This window comes from Paroedura picta, chromosome 5, assembly GCF_049243985.1.
Source record: "Paroedura picta isolate Pp20150507F chromosome 5, Ppicta_v3.0, whole genome shotgun sequence".
NCBI lineage: Eukaryota > Metazoa > Chordata > Lepidosauria > Squamata > Gekkonidae > Paroedura > Paroedura picta.
The window spans coordinates 123,402,024-123,426,114 of NC_135373.1; the positions used below are offsets into that span (position 1 = coordinate 123,402,024).

A 24,091-nucleotide genomic window follows, 5' to 3' on the forward strand; every position below is an offset into this window, starting at 1 on the left:
TAGAAGGACCATTTGCTGCTGATTTGTACATCTAAGAGGAGCGACAAGGTGCTCCCAATTACCTGTTTATCTATTTTATTGTATACGCGGCCTGAGGCTTTGGGAAAGGGTGGCATACAAATCTGAATGTTACTGCCTTTTTTCACATTGCCTGGTTACTATTTTTCCCTTCTATGTGTTTGTTCAGGCATAGTCTCGCATTTATTTCACATATCTGATTATTTGCATTCTAGTCTGGGAAAGAGAGATAACTGTTCTCTTTTGTTTCGGCTGCAACAGACCTACAAAACTATCCTGCAAATTTGGGCTGACCTGCCAGCCATCTGCTGCTTGGCTATCTTCGCGTCTCCCTAAGGTTGGGGGATACACCCTTTTGTCGTTCATTTATGCCTTGAGCGTTTACAAAACAGCCATGCTTCCATGTGCTAGAATTATATCTCATTGTAACCTGAGAGATTCTTAAGTGCATTGTGATTTAACATGCTTACCTCTATTGCTTCTTGAATATCTTCCATTATTTTCTGTTTAAAAACTGCGCTTGTATATGAATTTAATGTATGTTTTTTTAAGGTCTTTTGATCATTATATACATTTTACTATTTCTTTCGATGCTTAACTAATAAATGTATTGTCCTTTTTCTTTTGTCATTCACACATAGTTACACCAACAATCTCTCTGCAAACTCCAAGTGGGGGAAATAACGGAGTAGGGCAACACCTGGCCAGTGGCTACTCCTCATGAGGACCCTGTATTGTTTCACCTTAATCTCTCTTCCCAGTGAAGTCATCCTTCTGGCAGCTTCCATCTGTCTTTAATACCCATTAAAAGAGGATTTGCCACACCTGGACACCCCCTCCCAATTATTATGCAGGGCCACTGAAGCATTGCATCAGCTCTGGAGTTCTCCAGAATGAAGCTCATCAAGGCTTCATTGTCATTAACAAACCCTGTATCTTTGACATTGTTCAATTAATCCTGACAGACATTGTCACAGGATCTGTGCCCTGTGCCCTATACCAGGGGTAGTCAACCTGTGGTCCTCCAAATGTTCATGGACTACAATTCCCATAAGCCCCTGCCAGCAAATGCTGGCAGGGGCTCATGGGAATTGTAATCCATGGACATCTGGAGGGACCACAGGTTGGCTACCCCTGCCCTATAACACAAGGAATAAAATTTGCTATAAAAAGAGAACAGGGACAAGCCATCTTTGTTCATATGTTTGGCCCTTCCTGGCATGAAATCCAACTTCCTGGTGGGCTGGTGCTTCTGTTCTCATCAGGCAGTAACTATAAACTTTCCTTGACCCAAAACTTAGCCTCTCTCATGTCCAATCACCTCTTTGCTTTTCATTGTGTGTATGCATTTAGATTAGTTGTGTGCCTTGATGTTAAAGAACTTTTTATTTGTTTAAATCAAAAATCCTTTTTATTAATTTTTAAGAGCAGCCTCAGCCTAAGATTTCGACAAGAAACTTCTTATACGCTGGTGGGGTGTCCTGCTCATTACCCCCTCTCTCACATTGCTAATTCCTCCATCATAAATTCAGGAGACAGGACTTTTTCAGGTAACATGGGGTGGGAAAGGACCTCATCAAGGGACAGTGCCTTGCAGTTCAGCTTCCAAAGTAGCCATTTTCTCCAGGGGAACTGACTGCTGTATAGTCTAGAGATCAATTGTAAATCTCCATGCCCCACCTGGAGGCTGGCAACCCTGGTACTTGCCACAGGGAAGGTCAATAAAGAGGAAGAGTTTTTATACCCAGCTTCTTACTACCCAAAGGAGTCTCAAAGCATCACAACAGACACCCTGTGAGGTAGATGGGGCTGAGAGAGCTCTGACAAAACTGCTCTGTGAGGACAGCTCTAACAGAACTCTAGCCAGGTCACTGGCTGCATGTGGAAGAGTGGGGAATCAAACCCAGTTCTCAAGAGGCCTCTCCTCTTAACTACAATACCAACCTGCAAGGGGAACCTAGAGATCTGCTGGTATGACCCCTGATTTCCAGCCTACAGAGATCAGTTCCCCTGCAGACAATGGCATTATACCCCACAGAGGTCACTCCCCTTTAAAAAAAAAACCCACCCTCCCCAGACCCAGGTTAAAGTCACCTCCCTCCTTCATGAATGCCACAGAACCCTCCTTCCCATTTTCCCCAGGTGAATGCATTTCTGTCTCCTGGTGATTAGTTCTCATTCCCAAAAGTTCGACAAGATGGCCAAACATTGTAAATTGAAAAGTAGGGGGGGAGAAACATTTTAGGCAAGTAGAAAATCAAAATATTGTTTAATATAGTCACTAAGGTGAATCTTAATCAGACAGGCTATGCTCCTTGCCAAAAGAAACTCCCTTAATTTAGGGAAGTACAAAAATTGGCAACCGTCCTCTGTGTTACATGGAATTGCTGATTTGTTGGATGGCTACATTCTAGCTGTTTGTTTTCAAAGCAGACTACCCCCACTTCTCACTACCCAAAGGAGTCTCAAAGCGGCTGACAATTGCATTCCCTCCCTGTCCCTACAACAGACACCCTCTGAGGGAGGTGGAGCTGAGAGAGCCCTGGCAGGACTGCTCTGTGAGAACAGCTCTAGCAGGACTGTGACTAGCCCAAGGTCACCCAGCTGGCTGCATGTATAGGAGTGGGGAATCAAACTTGGTTCGCCAGATTAGAAGCCGCCGCCTCTTAAGCACAACACCAAGTTGGCCCTTTATACCTGCACACTCTCAGAGCAATTTAAAACAGTTATACTTTTCTATCCCTACTGTTGTCAACGAATAGGCAGATTTATACCCTTTCTAAATCCACTGAATTCAAGAAGAAGAGTTGGTGTTTATATGCCGCTTTTGCCTACCAGGAATCTCAAAGCGACTTACAGTTGCCTTCATTTTCCTCTCCCCACAACAGACATCCTGTGAGGGAGGGGAGGCTGAGAGAGCCCTGATATTCCTGCTCGGTCAGAACAGCTCTAACAGGACTGTGACTAGGCCAGGGTCACCCGGCTGGCTGCATGTGGAGGAGTGGGGAAACAAACCCAGCCTGCCAGACTAGAAGCCCTTGCTCTTAAACTCTACCCCAAGCTGGCTCTCAACAGGCTAGAAGGGTATAACTCTAAAGACAGGCAAGTGTTAAGGTAAAGATGTAATTTCAGTTGAAGCACTCCTAAAACAATGTTTGCACAGCAGGCACCTGGATTTGCCATTAAAGTTCTGCAGTCGAAGAGCTAAAGTCTGGTGGCATCTTAGAGGGGGGCATGAAATTCAGGGCAGACACTTTCAAGAGGCATATCTACTGGGCCCAAATCCACGGGGGGTCAAAACAACGGGCGCTTTGACACACACGGAAGAATGTACTTCCAGTCTACTTGCAAATTTACTTCTATTTTATATATAATTTGATTGGTTGATAAGGAGCCCTTCTCAGCCCAGCCGTCTCAGGGCGGTGTGCATCAGGTTAAACAATCCAGGTTCAAACAATACAATTCTGAAATTATATCCAGATCCTTACAAGCTTCTCCCACGTGGTCCTCCCTTGATGGAGGTCAGAACCTGGTATTACAGGGAGAGTATTTCCAGTGTGTGTTAGATGTTACTGGCAGCCCGGCCTCAAATCGAGTGCCTGATGGAAGAAGCTCCTTTTTGCAGGCCCTGTAGAACTGATTTATAAGTCTTTTTATTGTTGGACATTTGTATACTGCTTTGCTGGATTATGGTTCGGTAAATTGTGTGGGTTTTGTAGCTGGCTTGGAGCCATCTGATCTGAACACATAAATAAAACAGGAAGGGGGTGCTGGGAGGAGTTGGGACTCATCGCTTACCAATCAGGTAGGTTGTCCCATCCCTGATTGCTGTCCTATCCCTGATTGGCTGTCCAACAAACAGCCACTCAGGAAGGGTGTCCCGCCCCTGGCCGCATCCCCCTCCAACTTCTTTCATACGGAAGAAGTGCCAGCTTGGTGAGTGGGAGCTGGAGGTCATAGAGCCTGGGACTGTGGGCCCCATGGGAGTGGGGGTGGAGGAGGAGAGGGAGAGAGCCCTCGCCAGCACTCACCTCCGCCCTGAGCAGCCCCTATTGCAACCTCAGCGGTGCTGCGGGGGCGGGAGAGAGGGCGAGACACTCCCCACCTCCACTTCCCCCCACCATCCTGAAAATGCCCGCCCAGGCCTCTCCAGGCCCCAGCTGGCCTGCCCAGGGCGGGATCTAGCGCCCGTTGTATTTTGAGATGCAATGGGCTTTTTTGCTACTATTTTAATAAATCTAAAATTTAATCACAGTTCCTACAGGGCCCGTATCTCCACCAGGTATGGGCCAGGACCAAAACAGCCCTGGCTGAGACCAGGCGCACCTCTTGCAGGCCAGGGACCACCAGCCTGTTGGAACCAGCTGAGCGGAATTGCCCTTTGGGGGATGTATGCAGAATCCCTCAGAGACGCCAGGCCCAGGCCACATCCGGGCACTGAAGCAGATCGGAAGGGCATTATTTCGTGTGTGTCAAAGTGCCCAGTCCGTACAGAACAGGAGACAAGTGGGCCTCAGCATCCCTGTGTCCAGTTCTACTACTGGATGGCTTGGGCCATTGTATCGGCTGCTCTCTGTCCATTCAGAGAACAAGGTAACGCCAAAGAGGTTTTCTGGGTCAAAACGCCTCTTGGGATGAGTCGTGTTCAGCCCGTCGAGAAGGCCTGCTGCCCGGCGAAACTTGAGCGATTTTTACAGGTTGTGCAGCAAACACTTGGGTGCTCGCCAGGTGGCGAACAGAGACGGGGCGGTGATCGGAGACAACCAGAAATGCTCCACCACGCTGTACTCCACACAGCCTATGACATACCCAAAGAGCACGTCCGTCAGGTTGTGCCTGCCCAGCATCACTCGGGAAAGCCCCACCATGAAGGCCCAGAGGACCACCAGGACTTGCAGAGGAGCAGCCAGGGTGAGACGGTGGAAGACGAACCGGGAGACCATCGCGACGCGGGTGGCGTGGCCCGACGGGAAGGAAAATTTGTCCACGAAGAGGGTGATAAACATGTCCATGTCATTGTAGCTCGGGCGCTTCCTTCTCACCAGCCCTTTCAGGAGGCCCACCAAAACGAGGTCGAGCACCAGAGCTGGGGGGGTCAAAGCGATAAAAGAGGTTTTGAACGAGCACCGTCATCAGCCACAGGAGACTAACGGGGCAATCCTAAAAGGAGTCCTTCCCTCCTTAACCCATGGGATTCACTGGACTTACAGGGACTGCAGAAAAGGGAAAGATAAAATCTAACAGACGATGAAAAAGAAAAACAAAGATAGGAAAAAAGGAGAATAGAAAAATAAGGGAAAATAGATTTTAAAAATATAAGTAGCGTCTAACTTTCTCCATGGCAAATATACATAACTAGGGACAAAGTCTATTGCAGTCAAGAATACAACAGGTGCTAGATTGGGGTGCATGTGGAGAACTCTGCAGATGGCCTCCCCCTCCCCCCAGGTCCTGGAAAGGCTGCAGGCTGGAGGCCCACAGGAAGGGAACTCACCAGCAGGGGCAGCTCTCATGCAGCAGGGATCTGCAGCCTCCAAGCCTCGGAGGGAAGTGGAAGGAGGAGGGGTGGTCAGGGGTGGGGGACGGAAGGTGATTGGCTAGCTGCTGGACAGACAAGCAAGCCAATTGGAGGAGGAGCCCTCAGGGGCGGGACAGCCACCCTGAGTTGCCGTTAAACGCTGAGTGGCACTTAAGCCATGAGATCAGCTCCTCCTCCAAGGCCTTACCAGAAATATTAAGTGGAGCAGATATTACAAACTTACCTCTTTACATAGCAAGTTATTATAAGTGTGTGTTGTTTTCTAATTAATTCTGGTTTTAATTAACGTTGGATTCATTTCACTGATTTTTGACCATATAAACTAAGATTGTTATTCCTGCTTGGCCCTTGAATCGGTAGAACGTTTTCATTACTCTGTATGCTGATTTACGGCTCACCTACATGGCAGACTGGAAGTTTCCATTTTTTTGTAACTGAAGAAGTGGGCGTGCACACGAAAGAAAACCTAGAACCAAACTAGTCTTAAAGGCACCACTAGACTCAAACTAGGTTCTAGCTGGACCATAACCAACTGCACCAGACCCCCATCTATTCTCATCTTCTGTGCCATGTGCTGCCACTTGGTGGGCATTTTAAATAAACGGGTGCACAGCCACATCTGACCCCTTGGTACACTACTGATAATGCACACTTGTGCATCAAAATCGTAGCTGGCCCCGGATTATCCAGGGTGCTACTGGCCTTGGATCCAATTGTTCTGCTGCAGATTAACACGGCTACCCTCTGAAACTCTCTTAACGGATGATAGAGAAGACGGCTGCATCAGGGATAGAAGGGACGAGGCGGTCTTACCAAAGAGCATGTTGATGAGCAGCTCTCGGACTCCTGGATTACGATTTAAGTAGAGGCCACCCAACATGCCGGCTAGCCAAGGGACACCGTGTGCCGAGAACTCTATGATTTTCATGAGCGGGCGGCCACCAGCCCAAACCGAGCTCTCTCTAGCACACAGCCACAGCTCTTTGGAGGCCCAGCGGTCGATGGCCAGGAAGGACCGAAAGAGATGCGCCATAAAAGATGGGTTGGTGCGGGCCTCTTGGGGTGAAGCCTACAGGGGGAGGAGCAGGGCCCTTGAGGCAGGGCCCTTGCGAAGAGATGAGGTTTCCGGGCACGACTCCCTCTGACGCAGCGGCAATTCCACCCGGATGCTCCGATTCAGTCCTTGGCTGCTCTTCAGGTTGGGTGTCACAGCGGTGACCTATGAGACAGGCAAGGAGGTCAGCCATGCTTGCTCACCTGCAGGAGGCACCTGCGTCTAACATCTCCATTTTGACTAAGCTCCCTCCTCTCCGCTGCCGTCTGTGCTTCGTCTTCTGATTCTAGCAAGGAAAAGGCCTTCGGTTCAGGCCAGAGCGTTTCTCCCCTACTTCTGACACCACGTTGCATTCCGGGGTCTGCACATAAAAACTCCCAGTATGATGAACGGCTTTAAAACAGCCCGGACCCTCCATACCACAATTACAAACAACTTCCCCCTTTGATTTTGCACCCATCAAGCCCCCCAGGCAGAGGTGGCCAGTTCCCTAGTTTGCAGCCAAGTATATTAAGGCAGGGGGGAAGGGCCACGGGTCCCTGGATTGAGAACTCCTGGGTTAGACCAGGGCTGGGAGACCAGGGTTCAAATTTCTACTCTGCTCCTTGAAACTCACAGGGTGACCTTGGCCTGGTCATAATCCTCCAGGTGGTGGCTGGAGATCTGGGATGACAACTGATCCTTAGGCAACAGAGATCCGTTTGCCTGGAGAAAATGGCTCCTGAGGAAGATGGACTCATTGAAGTCCTTCCCTTCCGCAAATCCTGCCCTCCTCCGTCTCCACCCCCAAAATCTCTAGTTAAATCCCAACCCAGATCTGGCAACCCTAAGCCTAACCTACCTCACAGGGTGGGATAAAACAGAGAAAGGGGGAGAAACATTGCAAGCCACTTTGGGGTCCCCATTTGGGAGAAGAACGGAGTAAACAAATGAATAAATATTCCATTCCTCTGGTTCTGAGTCATTCCCAAGTGGTGGAAACTGCAAGATCAGTAGTGTGCATGATTTGAGAACACACAAAGAGTATCCAGCAGGGGGCATCAGAGGACATCTGTTTTTAGCATAGTTAGATCAGGAACTTCCTGGCATTTTCAAATAATCCCCTTCAGTGTCTTGATTGGCTCAATTAGAGACTTCCTGTTCCTTTGAGCACACTTCCTCCCTGATGCCCTTCAGAACACCAGTCAGTTAGACCGTTAAGTACTATCTCCTCTCTTTTGAAATTTCTCTTCTCAATAAAACTATTTTATTCTTTTAAGCATCTAGTGCTGCACAGCCTTGACGTATTTGAACTCTGCCAACACAAAAATGCCCCCCCCCACTACACGGTATGCTGGGGGGAGGGTCACAAGGCCTATCCTCACTTTTCTAACTTTAGCTCTGAAAGATCAATCCTCACCTCTTACCTGCTTGGACTGCAATTGAAATAATCTTGTCCAATTCCCTACCTCCGATGATGGGTACAAATACACGGGCAATTGGCCAAACTGCATTCCCTTCTGTATGGTCCCCCCCCCCAATACACACAGAGGCCTCCTGCCCCCTGCTAAACTTTCCCCCTTTTCATCCGGTACTCGAGCTTAGCTACCTTGGAATTCTCCCCACCTGCCATGGATTCAGCCAAGCACCTGCATTCCGACACCTACCGGTTTGCTGGGGCCAAGGAAAGCGAGAGAGGGGCGTGCAATGTGTGGTATAGCCCTGTCAGGAGTGTTACAGTACCTTTTACGGCACCTGCCCGATTCTGTGCTTTTCCCCAGAAGTCTTCTAGCTCAGCAGCTGCAGTCGGACGTCCTCTCCGGGGATGGCTGCTGTTAAATATCTGCTGTCCTGCGATTCTTCTTATGAACCTGCCTTTGGGTCTCCAGTAATGTTAGTTCACTCCTCATGATATCTCTGCATGAAGGTAGTAACCAGGGAAGGAAGGTTCGGTCAGTCTCGGAGGGGCCCAGCGCCGGTCCTGGCTGTGATCAGCGTTAAAGAGAGATGGCCTTTCTCATCCCGGTTTCGCCCACAAGAAGTCCTGGAGTCGCTGCCTGTAAGCACCGGCAGGACCATATTTAAAAAGATAATACCACGGATTTAGGTCATGTAAGTCTATTTATACCCCAGGGAACGCAGACCGGAGCGCAAGACGGGCTTAAGGTGTTTTGACACCACAAGTGTCTCCTGTCTAGGGCTGCCAGACCCCCCTTGGGCTCTGGCTGGGGGAGGCGTTTTCTGCCAAATCAAGGTTGGGAAATTCCTGGAGATTTGGGGGTGGAGTTGGGGGAGGGCGGGGATGTCAGTGGGGTACAAGGCCATAAAGTCCTCTCTCCAAAGCAACCATTTTCTCCGTCACCTGGAGATGAGCTGCAATTCCTGGGGATCCCCAGGTCCTGCCTGGAGGATGGCATCCTGACTGGGGAAGGACCTAGAATCATAGAGTTGGAAGGGGCCATACAGGCCATCTAGTCCGACCCCCTGCTCAACGCAGGATCAGCCCTAAGCATCCTAAAGCATCCAAGAAAAGTGTGTATCCAACCTTTGCTTGAAGACTGCCAGTGAGGGGGAGCTCACCACCTCCTTAGGCAGCCTATTCCACTGCTGAGCTACTCTGACTGTGAATTTTCTCCCCCTGATATCCAGCCTATATCGTTGTACTTGTAGTACATTCTACCCTCCGTGGGGTAGAATGCTATGACGCTCACCCTCCAAAGCATCCATTCATTTTCTCCAGGGGAACTGAGCTCTGTCGTCTGTAATTTCAGGGGATCCCCAGGTCCTACCTGGAGGCTGGCATCCCAACTCACGCCCCACAAAGTTTCAGGATCCACTGCTTTGTGGTACCCTGCCTGAGGAAAAAGCGTATTTTGAACAATCATGGCTCCTCGTAGATCTTGTTTTTATTATCGCCCTCCTGTCCTAGTTCCCTGTCAAAGCATATATCATTGTCCTATGCGCTACCAAACACGGGCACAGAGCCCTACCTGTGCAAACACACACATGGGTCCTGAAGTTCTTTGCATAGCTGCCCCTGAAGTGGTTCAGGAAGAGAAGAAGGCAGAAGGCGGGGTGGATGACTCTCAGCCCAGATTCCGCACAGACCCGTGTGAGCAAATGGGAAAGCTGAGTTGAAGACACTTTTTAACGCACAGGCTGAGTACACCTGTTACAAAACAGGAATATCTACCCGCATATACTTGAGCATAAGCCAATGGCACCTAATTTTGCCACAAAAAAACTGGGCAAACTTATTGACTCGAGTATAAGCCTAGGGCGGGAAATGCAGCAGCTACTGGTGAATTTCAAAAATAACAATAAAGTTACATTAATTGAGGGATCCTTAGGTTAAATGTTTTTGAATACTTATTTCAAAGAAAAACAGTAAGCTAGCTCTGTAAGTGGAAAAGAGGGTCCACAAAAACAATATGGCATCAACAATAACAGGTAAGTGGGGACCCTTACTTGAGTATAAGCCTAGGGGGTCTTTTTCAGTATTAAAAATTTGCTGGAAAAGTTGGCTTATACTCGAGTATATACGGTACGCCTAAAGCCTATTGTTTTATCGGATTGGGGAGAGGTGAGTAGTGGTTGCTGGGTCTAGTACTTCACTACATTTTTATCAACGATCTAGATGAATCCTCATTATATTTGCAAATGATACCAAATGGGGAAGGAGTAGCAAACACCCAGAAGCTTTGGTAGCTAAGCAGACCTCTTGTTTCAATGGGGCAAAATACCAGGTCCCGAATGCAACCGTGGTGCAGCCCACCAAGCTATTTTATAACTGGCATGGGAACGTGAGGGTCATGCTTTCTAGGGAGATGTGACAGAGCCGTTTGTACTCTCCCCGACTGCAACTCAGTGGATGGAAAACTCCAATATTAATGTTTAGGGGGGTTGTCCAGTCAGTCTGCATAAGCATTGTACATACTTTGCTCCATATTCTATATTACATGCTTCTTGTGTGTAGCCCAGCCATACAATAATAAGTATATTTGTATGTAGGACTCTGTATGTTTTGATACAGAATTTTTTGATGGTTTCCTTTCAACAAAAAAAGAACTGCGCGTGAGCAATACTAGAGCTGCTGAATTGTTCCTTCCAAAATCACAGAACGAAGTTTGAGACCAGAGGTACCTTTAAGACCAGCAAAGTTGTATTCAAGCTGTAAGCTCTTGTGTGCTTCCACACCCTGCCAGATACATTGGAAGGGAATGGAACTTACCAGTCTATACATTCCAAGTCTGCCTTCCTCAACATTTTTACCAGTGAGAAATCCCTGAAACTATTGTTCAGGTTTCAAGAAACCCCAGAGTTGACGCGATCAAGCAGAATATGGTTGGGAAGCCGAGCTGTGGACACGCCCACCTGGGGCCCCTCCCCTTCCCAACCCCTCCTGGCCTGTTATTGACTATTTTGGGAGGAGGGCGGGTGAAGATGACCATATATGGTCATACCACCCAATGTTTAACACATTTTAAAAAATATATTAAAAATAAATCAACTCCCACGCATTTGGAAAACCCTTCCAAGGCCAACCCTGGTTGAGAAAGTCAGATCTAGACCGACCTTCATTCTGCCGCTTCAGACTAACAGGGCTCCCCATATGAATTTCTGAAAAATCACAGATCTGACATTCAAATCCTTGGATTTTTTTTTAGAAAACTCAATCACATTTTAAAAACATGCAAAGTCTAGTCTCGGTGGATGTAACTGACCCGACTCCTGAGAGGTACAAGCCTGCTTAAATTAATTACCAGGGAGGGAAGGAAGAAAACGAGAAACGGTTAAATGTTTCACAAGGTACATCCCTTTATTATTGTAATCACAAAAATCTCGATTATGTACAGGAATGTGTAATGTGAACATTAATAAATGCCATTTTTGCTTCATAAAGATCAGGTCGACAGAACAGACAAGAGACTGGAAAGAACAAAAATAACTTTCTGGCTTTGCATCGCACCTCCCAGTGCAAATATTAAGACACGATCGTGTTCGATTCAGCAAGTATTGCGGAATGTCATGCCACAGGCCCCTGCGGAGGGGGGGCAGGACATGCAGCCATGGGGGGGGGGGAGGGAGATTGGACGCTGCCGTATATAAAAAGCCACAAGTCATAAAATATATAGTGGTTTTATTTGGATGATTTTAAAGTGGATTTCGCTGTGGAGTTTCGCTCGGTCAGGACAAACACCCGGAGAGAGAGTCTTCGTACGTGAGACAAGTCTTCTTCCTAAGCTATGGCTTTGGCTTCTGGTAGGAACGCCTCCCAATATTTTATCAGCTTAGGAAGGGAGGGGGGGAAAGAAAGAGGTCAGTTTTAAGTGCACACGATCCTATTTATTTATTATTATTTATTTATCATACTTCTATACCGCCCTGCCCGGAGGCTCAGGGCGGTTTACATTATAGAGAACCATACATAAAACAGTCTGTAAAAACATGTATAACTGATAACTGATAATTGTAACCAAATAACAACACAGTATAACAGTGAACAATATAGTAATACAAACAGGTCCAGGGCTTGTTGATGGGATTCTGAGGGGGGGGTGGGGGTGGAGGGGGGGAGCAGGGGCCCTTGGTCGCTGTTGATTACATCTGGTCTCGGCCAAATGCCTGGTGGGGGAGCTCCTTTTTGCAGGCCCTGCGGAACTGTTTAAGCTGTTTAAGCTATGACTTTGCATCCAGCCAACCGACCCAACCCGACACCAACTAATCCCCCCACCCTCCGAAATACTTATCTGTAAAGAGGAGGCCGTTTTGCAATATAACTTCCAAACCCAATTTAACTTATAACTGATTCATTTTCTTATTTTTATTGTATTGACTGATTATTAAGCTGTCCGACGAGGCAGTTAACGACATAAAAGCCCAAATGTGCATGGGTTTAAAACACAATGAACAATGCACAACAGTTAAAAACCTAATTTCATATAGATACTTAAAATGCTCCAGCAATTGTTCTAAATTATATTTTTGTGTTGGGTTTCGAATCCGGTCTCCAGGCTGTAGTGGAGGGGAGGGGAGGAGAGGGGTCTGCTTTGACGTTCCCCAGGGCTCACACTGGCCTCACCCACACCCCTGGCGGAGGAGTGCCATGGCAGACCAGCTCCTGGCATAGTTGGAGGAAGCTTCAGTGCTCAATCCACACCAGTCAGGCTTCCATCCTGGCCACAGGGTGGAGCAGATGTTGGTCGTCCTGGAGGATGATCTCCGACACCAGATGAATTGTGGCAGTTTGGCCATATTGGCGATGCTTAATCGGCCGTCCGCATTAGATGTGGTCGACCATGAGTTATTGGGGCCACCGCCTCACCGGGGCTGGGATTCAGGGACGGCCCTTCAATGGCTGTGCTCCTTCTGGAACCACAACTCCCCTGTGGCCTCCAACAGGGGGCGGTATTCTCCTCCACATTATTTCAGATTATTTTTATGTGCCCTCTGGGACAGCTAATCTTTTAGAGTAGCGATCCCCAACCTGTGGGCCGCGGACCACATGTGGTCCTTCGACTAATTGGAGGTGGGCCCCGAAGGATGCCTTCTCCCCCCCCCCCAGCCCTTTACAACATACTTCATTGTTGTGGCGTGTCTGTATCTTATTTTGAAGGGATGTTTACACATTACCATGGCAATCAGAGAGCGTTAGGGCAGTGGCTGAGAGTAGAGGAGTAAACTACCCCCCCCACCGGGCCTCAGTAAAAGGCGTTGAGTGGTCCCCGGTGATAAAAAGGTTGGGGACCACTGTTTTAGAGGTCCCGAGCCCCAGAGCCTCAATCCAGGTCAGGGCCTTTTCAGTGCTAGCCCCAACCTGATGAAATGAGCTCCCGGGAGAGCCGAGGGTCCTGACAGAGCTGCCAAAGTTCCACAGACCTCTTCCACCAGGTCTATGCTTGAGTCCAGGATCTAGCCCCCCCAGGCTGTCCTGTACCATTCTGAGACCTCCCTCAGGGATTGGCTATGGGAAGAGGAACAGGTTTTAGCCATCTTTTTGCAGGAGTTTTGTGTTTTATGGGGTTTCACTGGGTTTTATAAGGCAGGCTAAAAATCGAATAAATAAAAGTTGAGAAAGGCAGTCCTAGTCCGACACCATGCCAGCTCTCTAGCCCCCCCCCCCCCCACACACACAAGTCCAGTCCTGCTACGTTGTGAATTTTTATCTGTTAACTTAGGGTTCTGTCATTCATCCCTAAATTGAAAATATACTGCGACTTACACGACTGACAAAGAGCTGAAAAACCTAGCTTACCTGCTGTTGTGTTTGTACTAACGATTCCAAATACTTGATTATAACGGTTTTGAAATCTCTCACGCGTTCTTTCTGTTTGGGTGAAAGCAAGAAAACGGTCACCGACAATACAAACGCATTCGCCGCAAGCCAGCAATCAAGGGGAGCGAAAATGTATACGTGCCTCGAATCTTCCTACTTCTTTGCGTATGGTTTTGGAGATTTGTTCAAAATCCCGCTCTCCTTGTTGAACCTTCGATTCCCACTAAGGAAAAGCAAAACGAGAACTCTTACTTTGAGAAACATTCTGCTGTTCGCAACAGGAGAACACGGGCTCCATTCAATGTAATTCCCTATTCCAGAAGCCAAAAATCAACCCAATAATGGGATCTGGTGGAACGGCCTGCTGGAATACTCTTCCTTAGGGAGATCTTGGACCTCTGATATCTTAAAGAGTTCCAGAGGGCCTTGAGGCCAGGAATAACCCCATGATAATGCTGGCCTCCCTACTCGAAAATCCACCTAGTCCTTCACAGAAGCAAAGCTGGCTCTTATATGCCGCTTTGCTCCACCAGAAAGAGCCTCAAAGCAGATGACAATTGCCTTCTCTTCCTCTCCCCAGAACAGATACCCTGTGAGGGAGGTGGGGCTGAGAGAGCTCTGACAGATCTGCTCTGTGAGAACAACTCTATTAGGACTGTGACTAGCCCAAGGTGACCCAGCTGGCTGCATGTGGGGGAGCGGGGACTCAAACAGTCGGTGTTCCTAACCATGACAACAAGCTGGCTCTCCCATCCAGACTAACATCATCCCGCCATGAGAAGGTCTGAAGCTATAAAATAGGTGGTTTCAGGATAATTTAATAACTTAAGTAATTACAAAACCTAATTTAATCGTTGAACTGCTGTATCTATAACACTGTTTTTCTCAGACGTTAACTAAACCGAGCCAACCGAAAAGGGTAGAATATATAAATTTATGGTCTTATTTTTTATGTTATTATTTGTATTTTTGTCATTATTTTTATTGTTTTTATTGTTGTTTCGGAAGGGAGCTGCGCTGGTCTGCACTCAAAATCTAGACTCTGGTAGCACCTTAAAAACTAGACTCTGGTAGCCCAGAGGACTTGCCCTGGAGAGGGCTATTTCGCTAACACTTTGTTTGATGGAAGACTGACACAGCATTCCTGGCATAACCCGACTCAAAGCCCAAATATTCTGTGCTAACAAACAGCCAGAACAGGGAAAAAAACAAATATGGAAGTTACCCTACCTCTTCAATTTCCTTAACGAAGCGTGATAGAGAGAGGGCAGAGATTATGGCAGCTTCAAAATGTTTCAACAGTGTTATGGAAGTCACACCACAACACACACACACAGGCACACACAGAAGGAACAAGGGCATGTTTAGGTAAAACACTGGTGCAACTGGGTATCATGGCTTAGCACATTTCAAGGGGTGGGAGCCAGAAGCACAATCTAGATTTAAGCTGCGTTTGGTGGTAGGATCCAAGTCGATGGATTTTGGAAAGATCCAAAGACTGAATAACGGATCAGAGGTCAATCTAGTCCAGCATCCTAAGAACATCAGAAGAGCCCTGCTGGGTCAGACCAGGGGTCCATCTAGTCCAGCATCCTAAGGACATAAGAAGAGCCCTGCTGGATCAGACCAGGGGTCCATCTAGTCCAGCATCCTAAGAACATCAGAAGAGCGCTGCTGGATCAGACCAGTGGTCCATCTAGTCCAGCATCCTAAGAACATCAGAAGAGCCCTGCTGGATCAGACCAGGGGTCCATCTAGTCCAGCATCCTAAGGACATCAGAAGAGCCCTGCTGGATCAGACCAGGGGTCCATCTAGTCCAGCATCCTAAGAACATCAGAACAGCCCTGCTGGATCAGACCAGGGGTCCAGCTAGTTCAGCATCCTAAGAACATCAGAAGATCCTAAGATCCTGCTGGATCAGACCAGTGGTCCATCTAGTCCAGCATCCTAAGAACACAAGAAGAGCCCTGCTGGGTCAGACCAGTAGTCCATCTAGTCCAGCCTCCTGCCTCACAGTGGCCAACCAGTTCCACTGGAGGGCAAACAGGGCAGAAAGGCCAAGGTCTTCATGAGAACGTCAGCAGAGCCCTGCAGGATCAGACCACAGGTCCATCTAGTCCAGCATTTTGGATCAAAGTGGCCAGCCAGTTCCTTTGGAGAACTTCTTAAGAGCCCTGCTGGATCAGGCCGACCAGTTCCACTGGATGGTCAAGCTGGGCAGAGAGGCCGAGGCCTTCCCCTGATGTTGCCTCCAGGCTCTGGGATTCAGGGACAGCTTAGTGCCTCTGTCCGCATGGCTAGCAGCCATTGATAGATTCATGGAGGAGAAGTCTACCTGATCCCCTTTGAAAGCTGTTTACTCCTTTGCTTGCCTGTTTTAGGATTCCCCGCTCGATAAATCAGAGCAACACACATTTCAGAATTCGTGCAGCCCAGTCATGCACCGGAGCAGTGAGCTACTTGCCGTTCTGCAGACGCAAGCGATGATCACAACCCGTCACGAAGCCCAATGAGCGAAGACTGGAGCCCAACGAACAGAGCGAGAAAGAGCAAACACACGGCCTTCGCGTTGCCGGCTTACCTCCTTGATTTCGTCCTTTGCTTGCTGCAGTTTGTCGGGTTTGTTGGCAAGCTGAATCTTTGCTTCGGCTTCTCGCTTCTTCTGCAGCATGACCTGTGCGTCCTGCCACTTCTGCCAGCACTTCATTCGGTGATCGAAGACGCCCTGCAAAGGGAGACGGCACAGCAATGAAATGCCTGACAGGCCCCTGGGATCATAGAGCCGGTAGGGATTTCCAGGGTCATCTAGTCCAACCCCTGGGAGAATGCAGGGAATTCATAGAATCCGCGGTGATCCATGCAATGCTCACTTCCAGAATAGATTTCTGTAACTCGCTCTATGCGGGCCTACCCTCGTCCTCGATCCGGAAATTGCAGCTGGTACAAAATGCAGGTGCTAGGGTCCTCACAAGAACATTTTGGAGAGCCCATAACCAGCCTGTTCTGAGGCAGCTGGATTGGTTGCCAGGTGCTGCCTGGATCTGGTTCAAGGTTCTGGCTTTGACTTTTATGGACCTTCACAGTCTGGGACACACATACCTGAGGGACCACCTGTCGCCCTCTGCCCCCCGTACAGCCTTACACTCTGGGCACCAACTTGTTGGTTGTTCCCGGCCCCAGAGAAGCCTGGCTTCGACCAGGGCCAGGGCCTTTTTGGTCCTGGCCCCTACCTGATGGAACAAGCTCCCGGTAGACCTGTGGGAGCTACTGACATTCCGCAGGGCCTGCAAAACGGAGCTCTTCTGCCAGGTTTATGGCTGAGGCTGGGGCAGCAAGGAAGACCTGATTGAGGCTCCCCCAGTGCAAGGCAATGTTAAGACCATCTGAATTACAGACCCCTCTTCCCACCCCCCTTATTAGATGTTTTATTGGAGGGATGGGAGATCGAGGACTACCGCCATGCTGTTGGGTTTGTTGTTGTATTTTTTGTGTGTGTTCTTGGACTGTTTTAATGGGATTTTATTGGGGGTTTTATAGCATGGCCGATTGTAACCTGCCACGAGCCAGTCTCGGGAATGGCAGGAAATAAATTTAAATACTAAATAAAATTAATTCACAACTAAATTTTCCAACCCACTTCAGAATTGGGCTGCCGTTTCTCTTTCAAGGCAAAACACACCTTGGAAATCTCAACCTGTGCTTTGAATTTTCACGAAGCAAGCACACGAAGGATGGCAGCAACCCCACGGGAATCTAAAGACACCTTTAGGCTTACTCAAGGTACATGCATTTTACTTTTGAATCTATTTATGTCCTGCTTTCCTCCCCAAAGTTGAGTAGCTTAGTGCATTCATTGTTCTCTCATTCATTGGTTCACAACAACCCTGTAAAGTAGACCAGGTCGAGAGTTTGTAGGTCAACCGGTGGAAAAGATCACCCAGGGTCCTAGACTGCTACTCTGTTTTTTAAATGCACCCAGTAAATTGTTTCTGCGCTAGTTGCCTCCATATTAAGCAATTTCAAAAGGGAGCCACATCATTGTTGGTGCTTAATTGAGACGACAGGACAAGTTCAATCAATGACTAGAAGCTTGGCTCCGTTTCACTCCTGTCTTCCTTTGCATTTATAGCAGGGGTAGTCAAACTGCGGCCCTCCAGATGTCCATGGACTACAATTCCCAGGAGCCCCTGTCATCGTTTGCTGGCAGGAGCTCATGGGAATTGTAGTCCACGGACATCTGGAGGGCCGCAGTTTGACTATCCCTGATTTATAATCTTGACTCTCTTTTAGTCCTGTCCTGCCTTCTTTGCATTCTTATATTCTCCGCTCTTTCTGTATTCCTATATTCTCAGCTCTTTCTGTATTCTTATATCCTCACCTCTGTTTTACTCCTGTCCTTCTTTGCATTTTTATTTATTTATAATTTGATGATTTATATCGCGCCTCTTGACTAGATCGTCTCGAGGTGGCTTACAAGCAACAAAAACAAAATACTCCATAAAACTGAATAAAACCCCCCACAAGTCTTTGCTCGGTTTTACTTCTGTCCTTTTTGCATTCTTTGCTCTTCCTGTATTCCCCTGCCTTCTTACATCATCCTGCTAACGTACAGATTCTACCTTGCAAGGAGATCAGGGGAGACCAGCTTACTTTTACCGCACCGATGAGGCGGATGTAGTCACTCAGCAGCTCGGAAAAGACGTAGAAATCGGCAAAAGCTTGCTCCTGATGCAGCTGATCGATTTTCTCCTCCACTTCGGCCAGCTGTGACAAAGCTCTTGATAAGGCCGTGTGGTCCTCGGAGTTCCCCAGCATGGCAGCGCTTTTAGCAAAGGCTGCGGTATTGACGGAAAGCTCTGAAACAAGGAAGGGGCAGCGCTGATTCCCCACGGTGGGAGGGAGGCAATGTTCTGAATGGTCTAGGGGAGGCTACCTGTCCAAAGAGACCCATAAGCCTCTACGCTGAGGGGGGGGGGAGGGAAATGGTGGCTCTCCAGCTGCTCATGGGCGAGAATTCCCATGAGCCCTTGCCAGCATGGCCAACTGCCAGGAATTCGTGGGAACTGTAGTCCGTTAACATCCGGAGAACCAACGTTCAGCCACCCCTGCTCTATGCCGTCCTCACCGCGTTGTCACTGTTATTACGCTCTCACCCACCGAGGCTGTGCCCCAAGCTGAGACTCTACTGCTGAAAAAACCACAAATATTTAGATTGGAGGAAGAAAGTGCTGTCAAGGCCCAACCAAATTTATGGTGATTCCCTCTGGGGTTTTCAAGGGGAAAGATGAACAGAGGGGGTTTGCTGTCGCCTGCCTCTGCGTAGCGACCCCGATAGTAGCTACGGTTGACCCTGCTTAGCTCCTGAGATCTGACATGATCAGGTTAGCCCCGGTCCACCCTGGTCAGAGCATGTCTATTTGTGGGTTGTATCAGATTGATGGCAATCTCATAGGATTTTCAGGGCAAGAGATGAACAGAGGGGGTTTTGCCCTTGCCTGCCTCTGCACAGCCCCCCCCCCCCAGACTTCCCTGGTGGGCCCCCATCCAAGTATTAACCAGGGCTTCTGCGATCTGACGAGATCAGGCCAGCCTGGGCCACAGGCACATTTCGATGAGAGGCCTCAAATTCACAGAGCTCTTTGAAATGACGAAAACTGTACCTTTCCTGTGACAGACCAAGGCTTCGACGCTGCCGTGAAGTTTCCGGAGTTGCTGATCCAGATTTTCAAACTGTTGCTGTTTTTCCTCAAACCACTGGCAAAAAAGGGGGGGGGGGAAGAATCAACTCGTGTTAAATTAGGTTACCCTTGCAGACGATGCCTGCCGTATTATGAAAACAAATTAACCGCATAGGACAGGCAAGTAACAAGAGTGCCAGGGATGCCGCAGTGCCTGATACCTTTCCTGAAGTGTGCCAAGTGTTTCTAGCAAGTGGGCAGGGCTTCTGATTGGCTGGGCAGATTTTTACAACACTGGCAGCAGCTGTGTTCACAGTACAAGGATCTTCACTGTGTGACTGTAAGTTATTTATCACTAGGGACAGAGCCCGTTGCATACAACAGATGCTAGATTTTGGGAGTGGGGATGAGAGAACTCTGCAGATAGCCTCTCCTCCAGGACCTGGAAAGGCTGGAGGCTCCCAGGGCAGGGAACTCACCAGCAGGGGCAGCTATCATGTGGCAGGGATCTTTAGCCTCTGAGCCTCGGAGGGAAGTGGAAGGAGGAGGAGGTGGTCACAGGTGGGGGTGGCCAATTGGCTGGCCGCTGGACAGCCAGGCAAGCCGCGTGGAGGAGGCACTCAGGAGCGGGACAACTGCCCTGAGTGGGTGTTAAGTGCCCAGGGTAGCCAAACTAAATTGCAGCTTAGAGCCCATGCCAGAAAAATAACACCCAGCTACCTTTCCCCGTTGTCTTAAACCGCAAGCACTGAGCCCCATTTATGGCAGGGGGGAGGGAGAGGGGGGAGCCAGCTTACTGCATCCGACTCGTTCATCTTGATTGTCATCTTGTTCACTGCGTCGGCGGCCTTGTTCACCATCCTCAGCAGCCCCGCTCCGCTCAGAGCCTGGGTGTTCACTGCTCTCGGCAGCTGCAATCGAAAAACAAAGGGGGTCTGTAAGAGCTCACCTTAAACCTGGAGGTTTAACTAGGCAGAGAAGGGCCCACCAAGAACATCCGGTTCTTATATAGTGTACCACCTCCCCAATATATATTGCAACAATTACTTGAATTGACTATTTTGACATTCTTGGAGGGGAGGGAACTTTGAACAGGAAAAAAATTTTCACAGTCACAGTAGTTCAGCAGTGGAATGGGCTGCCTAAGGAGGTGGTGAGCTTCCCCTCACTGGCAGTCTTCAAGCAAAGGTTGGATACACACTTTTCTTGGATGCTTTAGGATGCCTAGGGCTGATCCTGCATTGAGCAGGGGGTTGGACTAGATGGCCTCTATGGACCCTTCCAACTCTATGATTCTATGAACACAGGGACTGGCTGGTCTTCTGCCGAGAGAACACCTGCCAAAGTTGTTATAATACCTCCAGAACAGCCGAGGGAACAAGCACCGGCTTCCAGAAGTACATTCTGACACGTTGTCCGTGGCGGGTGCAGTGACACAGAAAAATGTTGGCTAAAACGCATCAAAAACACGCCTAGGGGGAGTTGGGAAGATGGCAGATGCTTCCCTCTGATCTGCATTGTCAAGATACTACAAAGATATTAACTCTCTGTAGCTTGCCAAAGTCCAGTCTCCAGCTGTTCCGTGGAATGTTTCTGAGACCTGAGAGTTCTAGAAACTTGTTGCCAAGTGACTGAGGTAGCTGTAGGAACAGGAGACAGACATTACTGGCCAGATGCCATGAATTGGACACACCTCACTCGTAGGCTTATTCAGTTCATCTTGCGTTTTTGCATTCCTTCCTAAGTTTTTGCTGAAAGCTTTGAACTTTCTCAAGAGTTAAGAGCACAGATTCTAACGTGCATTACTGTGTGAATCTAAGGCGTTTCACATCGGATGCTGGAATTTAACACTGTGCTGTGAGCCACGGAAATAAATCAAGACAGGGAGCCGTATTTGTCTGTATCAGTACAAAAGAGAAAGACTCCGATAGTGCAATAAAGACTAACAAAAATTTGAGCCAAGATATGAACGTCCCTGAGCCACTACTCAGAGAGCCAGCTTGGTGCGGGGGTTAGGAGCGCCGACTTCTAATCTGGTGATCCGGGTTTGATTCCGCACTCCACATGCAGCCAGCTGGGTGACCTTGGCCTCGCCACAGCCCTGAGAGAGCTGTTCTGACAGCAGTAATATCTTCTTCCTAATCTCAGGGCTCTCTCAGCCTCCCCTCCCTCACAGGGTTTCTGTTGTGGGGAGAGGAAAGGGAAGGCGAATGGAAGCCGCTTTGAGACTCCTTCGGGTAGGGAAAAGCGGCAGATAAGAACCAACTCTTCTTCTTCAGTAATCTCAGGGCTCTCTCAACTTCCCCTCCCTCACAGGGTGTCTGTTGTGCAGAGAGGAAAGGGAAGGTGTCTGGAAGCCTCTTTGAGAACCCTAAGTACTCATCTTCTTCTACAGGGAAAAGTGTTTCCCCAAGAAAAGATACCCTCTTGCACTCAGTCAGAGACCAGCACAGTTATTCCAGTTTGGGAAAAGTCTGCTGAGGGTGTAAAATTCAAGTTTCAGGGGTACGAGCTAGATTTTCATGTGCAAGGGCCAGCTTTCAAGGGCCAGCCTAAAAGACAAGAGAATTAAAATACCTCAGAACTTTCCAAGAACTGCCTTAAATCAGGATCCTGTAACAAGGTTGGGTGTTTCACCGTTCGTTGGAGATACCTGTGGTTTTAAAAGTCAGACAATGTTGAGTGTTCCTGGCAGTACTGCAAAAACATATGCTGTCTGTAAAAGGAGCAGGGGGTGCAGAACTTTGCTATCTGGACAAAAGCTTCAAAATCCAGATTCATGCTTATTGATCGAGGATATTGATCTAAATGCCCCCCCTTCAGCCTTTGCCCTTGTTGTGATACCACCCAACACAGGTTTCCTAGCCACCCCAGAACAGAAACAAACGCTGCAAAAAAATATACCAAATTCCCCAACAAGCAACAGGTTTTATTTAGAACAGTGGCTCTCAACCTGGGGGTCGGGACTACTTTGAGGGTTGAATGATCCTTTCACAGGTGTCGTGGCAGGGCAAGCAGCTTGCCCAGGTGTGTGTGGGAGTGCCATTGACACAACAGCCTTGAGGGGTAGATTGAGAGAGAGCGTTAGTCTGTCTGGAGCAGCGAAAAAGAGCCAGATCAGCTTGGTGGGACAAGAGGGAGAACTGAACTGAGAAACCGCGGGGGGGGAAAAATGTATATACAATCCTGAACCATGGATCTTCACGCCATGGGTCAGTTTCAGTTTAGTTTCTGTGAAAGAACCCTTGCATAATTTTATGGCTGGGGGTCACCACAACATGAGGAACTGTATTAAAGGGTTGCGGCATTAGGGAGGTTGAGAACCTCTGCTTTAGAAGTACATTTGACTAATATAGTTTATTGTTATTTTCAGCAGAGTTCTATTTATTTCCACAACTGCTGCTTTATTTACATGGTGAGCCACCTTTTGAGCCCCGCAAGCCAGAACAGCAACTAATAATACTGATCTAAATAAATGTCACCTGCTTGCTCGTGCCCGCTTCAAACAGCAAAAGGCAACAAATAACAAGAGTGAAGTCATGCCTTAAACCCAGCTCTGCAAACCAGCCACGCAATACTGAACGTGCTACGGAACTGCTGTACTTTATACCCCCACTGCTTTAGTAAAATCTGCGCCTTTGGAAAACCAAACCTCTTCACCGAAGACGCACACATGAGAGGGACACGGTCAATCTGAGCTCAAAAGAAGAGGCAAGGTCCTGGTATTTTAAAGATCTAGTTTCATCAGGCCTCACGGCAAAGGGATGTTTAAGACGGAGGTATAGAGAAATCACCCTCCAAGTTCACACAACCATGTGAAAAACAGTAACCCAAAACAAGCCAGCAAAGGCCTTCGTGGCCCACTGGTTTTTGTGAGTTTTCTGGGCTGTAGGGTTTTGGTCTGGTGATTTTTGTCCCTCATGTTAAATCAGTAACTGTAGCTGGCATCTTCAGAGGTGGGAACCTCTCCTCGCCAAAGTGTGGAGTGTGTGAACAGTTGTCGGGCATTTTATCTACATCTTCCGAGTGACTGACCGGAACTAGGAAGCGCTTTTCTCATGCCTGCTTGGAGTTCACTAGCAAGTCCATTTGTCCACCTCTTATCTAATGAACAGTTGCAAGGTGTTTTTGGAGTCTTGTTTTTTCCCCCCCCTGGTGTATCTTAGAGCCCTAAAGCTAACCAGGTTTCAGAATCAATACAACCTGGTTACCCGCCCTAAAAACCACCAGAATAAAAAAACAGGGGACTCTAAAAAACACCTCACAACGGTTCAGAGGAAATGTAGCCTGTGTACGTTTTAAGCCACAGAAGACTCCCAGAAACCACAAACAGCAGGCCTTCGGGCTTCCACGATGAAAGAGGAAGTCCTCTGGTTTCCTGAAAACGAAACCATATTTCATTTTGGAGTGCTAGCTGTAAAGGGAGTAGCTGGGCTTTCCCTGTTGGTAGACTGACTCAACAAGTTGTGATTGACTTATCACAACCCAGTAGCATTTTGAAGGTATGGGATGGTATTTGCCACTGTCTGCACCTGAGTAGCAACCC

General features: G+C 48.3%; 2 protein-coding genes across 2 annotated transcripts in view; both read right to left on the bottom strand.

Moving 5' to 3' along the window:
• Positions 1-2,123: 2,123 nt before the first annotated feature.
• On the bottom strand, positions 2,124-9,194 carry LOC143838630 (polyisoprenoid diphosphate/phosphate phosphohydrolase PLPP6-like). Its single transcript, XM_077340324.1, has 3 exons — positions 8,334-9,194; positions 6,371-6,776; positions 2,124-5,104 (listed from the first exon to the last, which is right to left on the bottom strand). Exons 2-3 carry the CDS (start codon positions 6,588-6,590, stop codon positions 4,710-4,712), a joined length of 615 nt encoding a protein of 204 aa, XP_077196439.1. The 5' UTR covers positions 6,591-6,776; positions 8,334-9,194; the 3' UTR covers positions 2,124-4,709.
• Positions 9,195-11,383: 2,189 nt separating this feature from the next.
• SNX2 (sorting nexin 2) overlaps positions 11,384-24,091 on the bottom strand; it is a 36,953-nt gene continuing 24,245 nt past the window's right edge. The window contains exons 8-15 of the mRNA XM_077340325.1: positions 22,123-22,198; positions 20,343-20,456; positions 19,528-19,621; positions 18,518-18,723; positions 16,449-16,592; positions 14,009-14,089; positions 13,846-13,917; positions 11,384-11,880 (exon numbers count right to left, since the gene is read on the bottom strand). Of these exons, the coding sequence (XP_077196440.1) occupies positions 11,830-11,880; positions 13,846-13,917; positions 14,009-14,089; positions 16,449-16,592; positions 18,518-18,723; positions 19,528-19,621; positions 20,343-20,456; positions 22,123-22,198 (838 nt within the window). The 3' untranslated portion in view covers positions 11,384-11,829. The remainder of the gene's footprint in view (positions 11,881-13,845; positions 13,918-14,008; positions 14,090-16,448; positions 16,593-18,517; positions 18,724-19,527; positions 19,622-20,342; positions 20,457-22,122; positions 22,199-24,091) is intronic.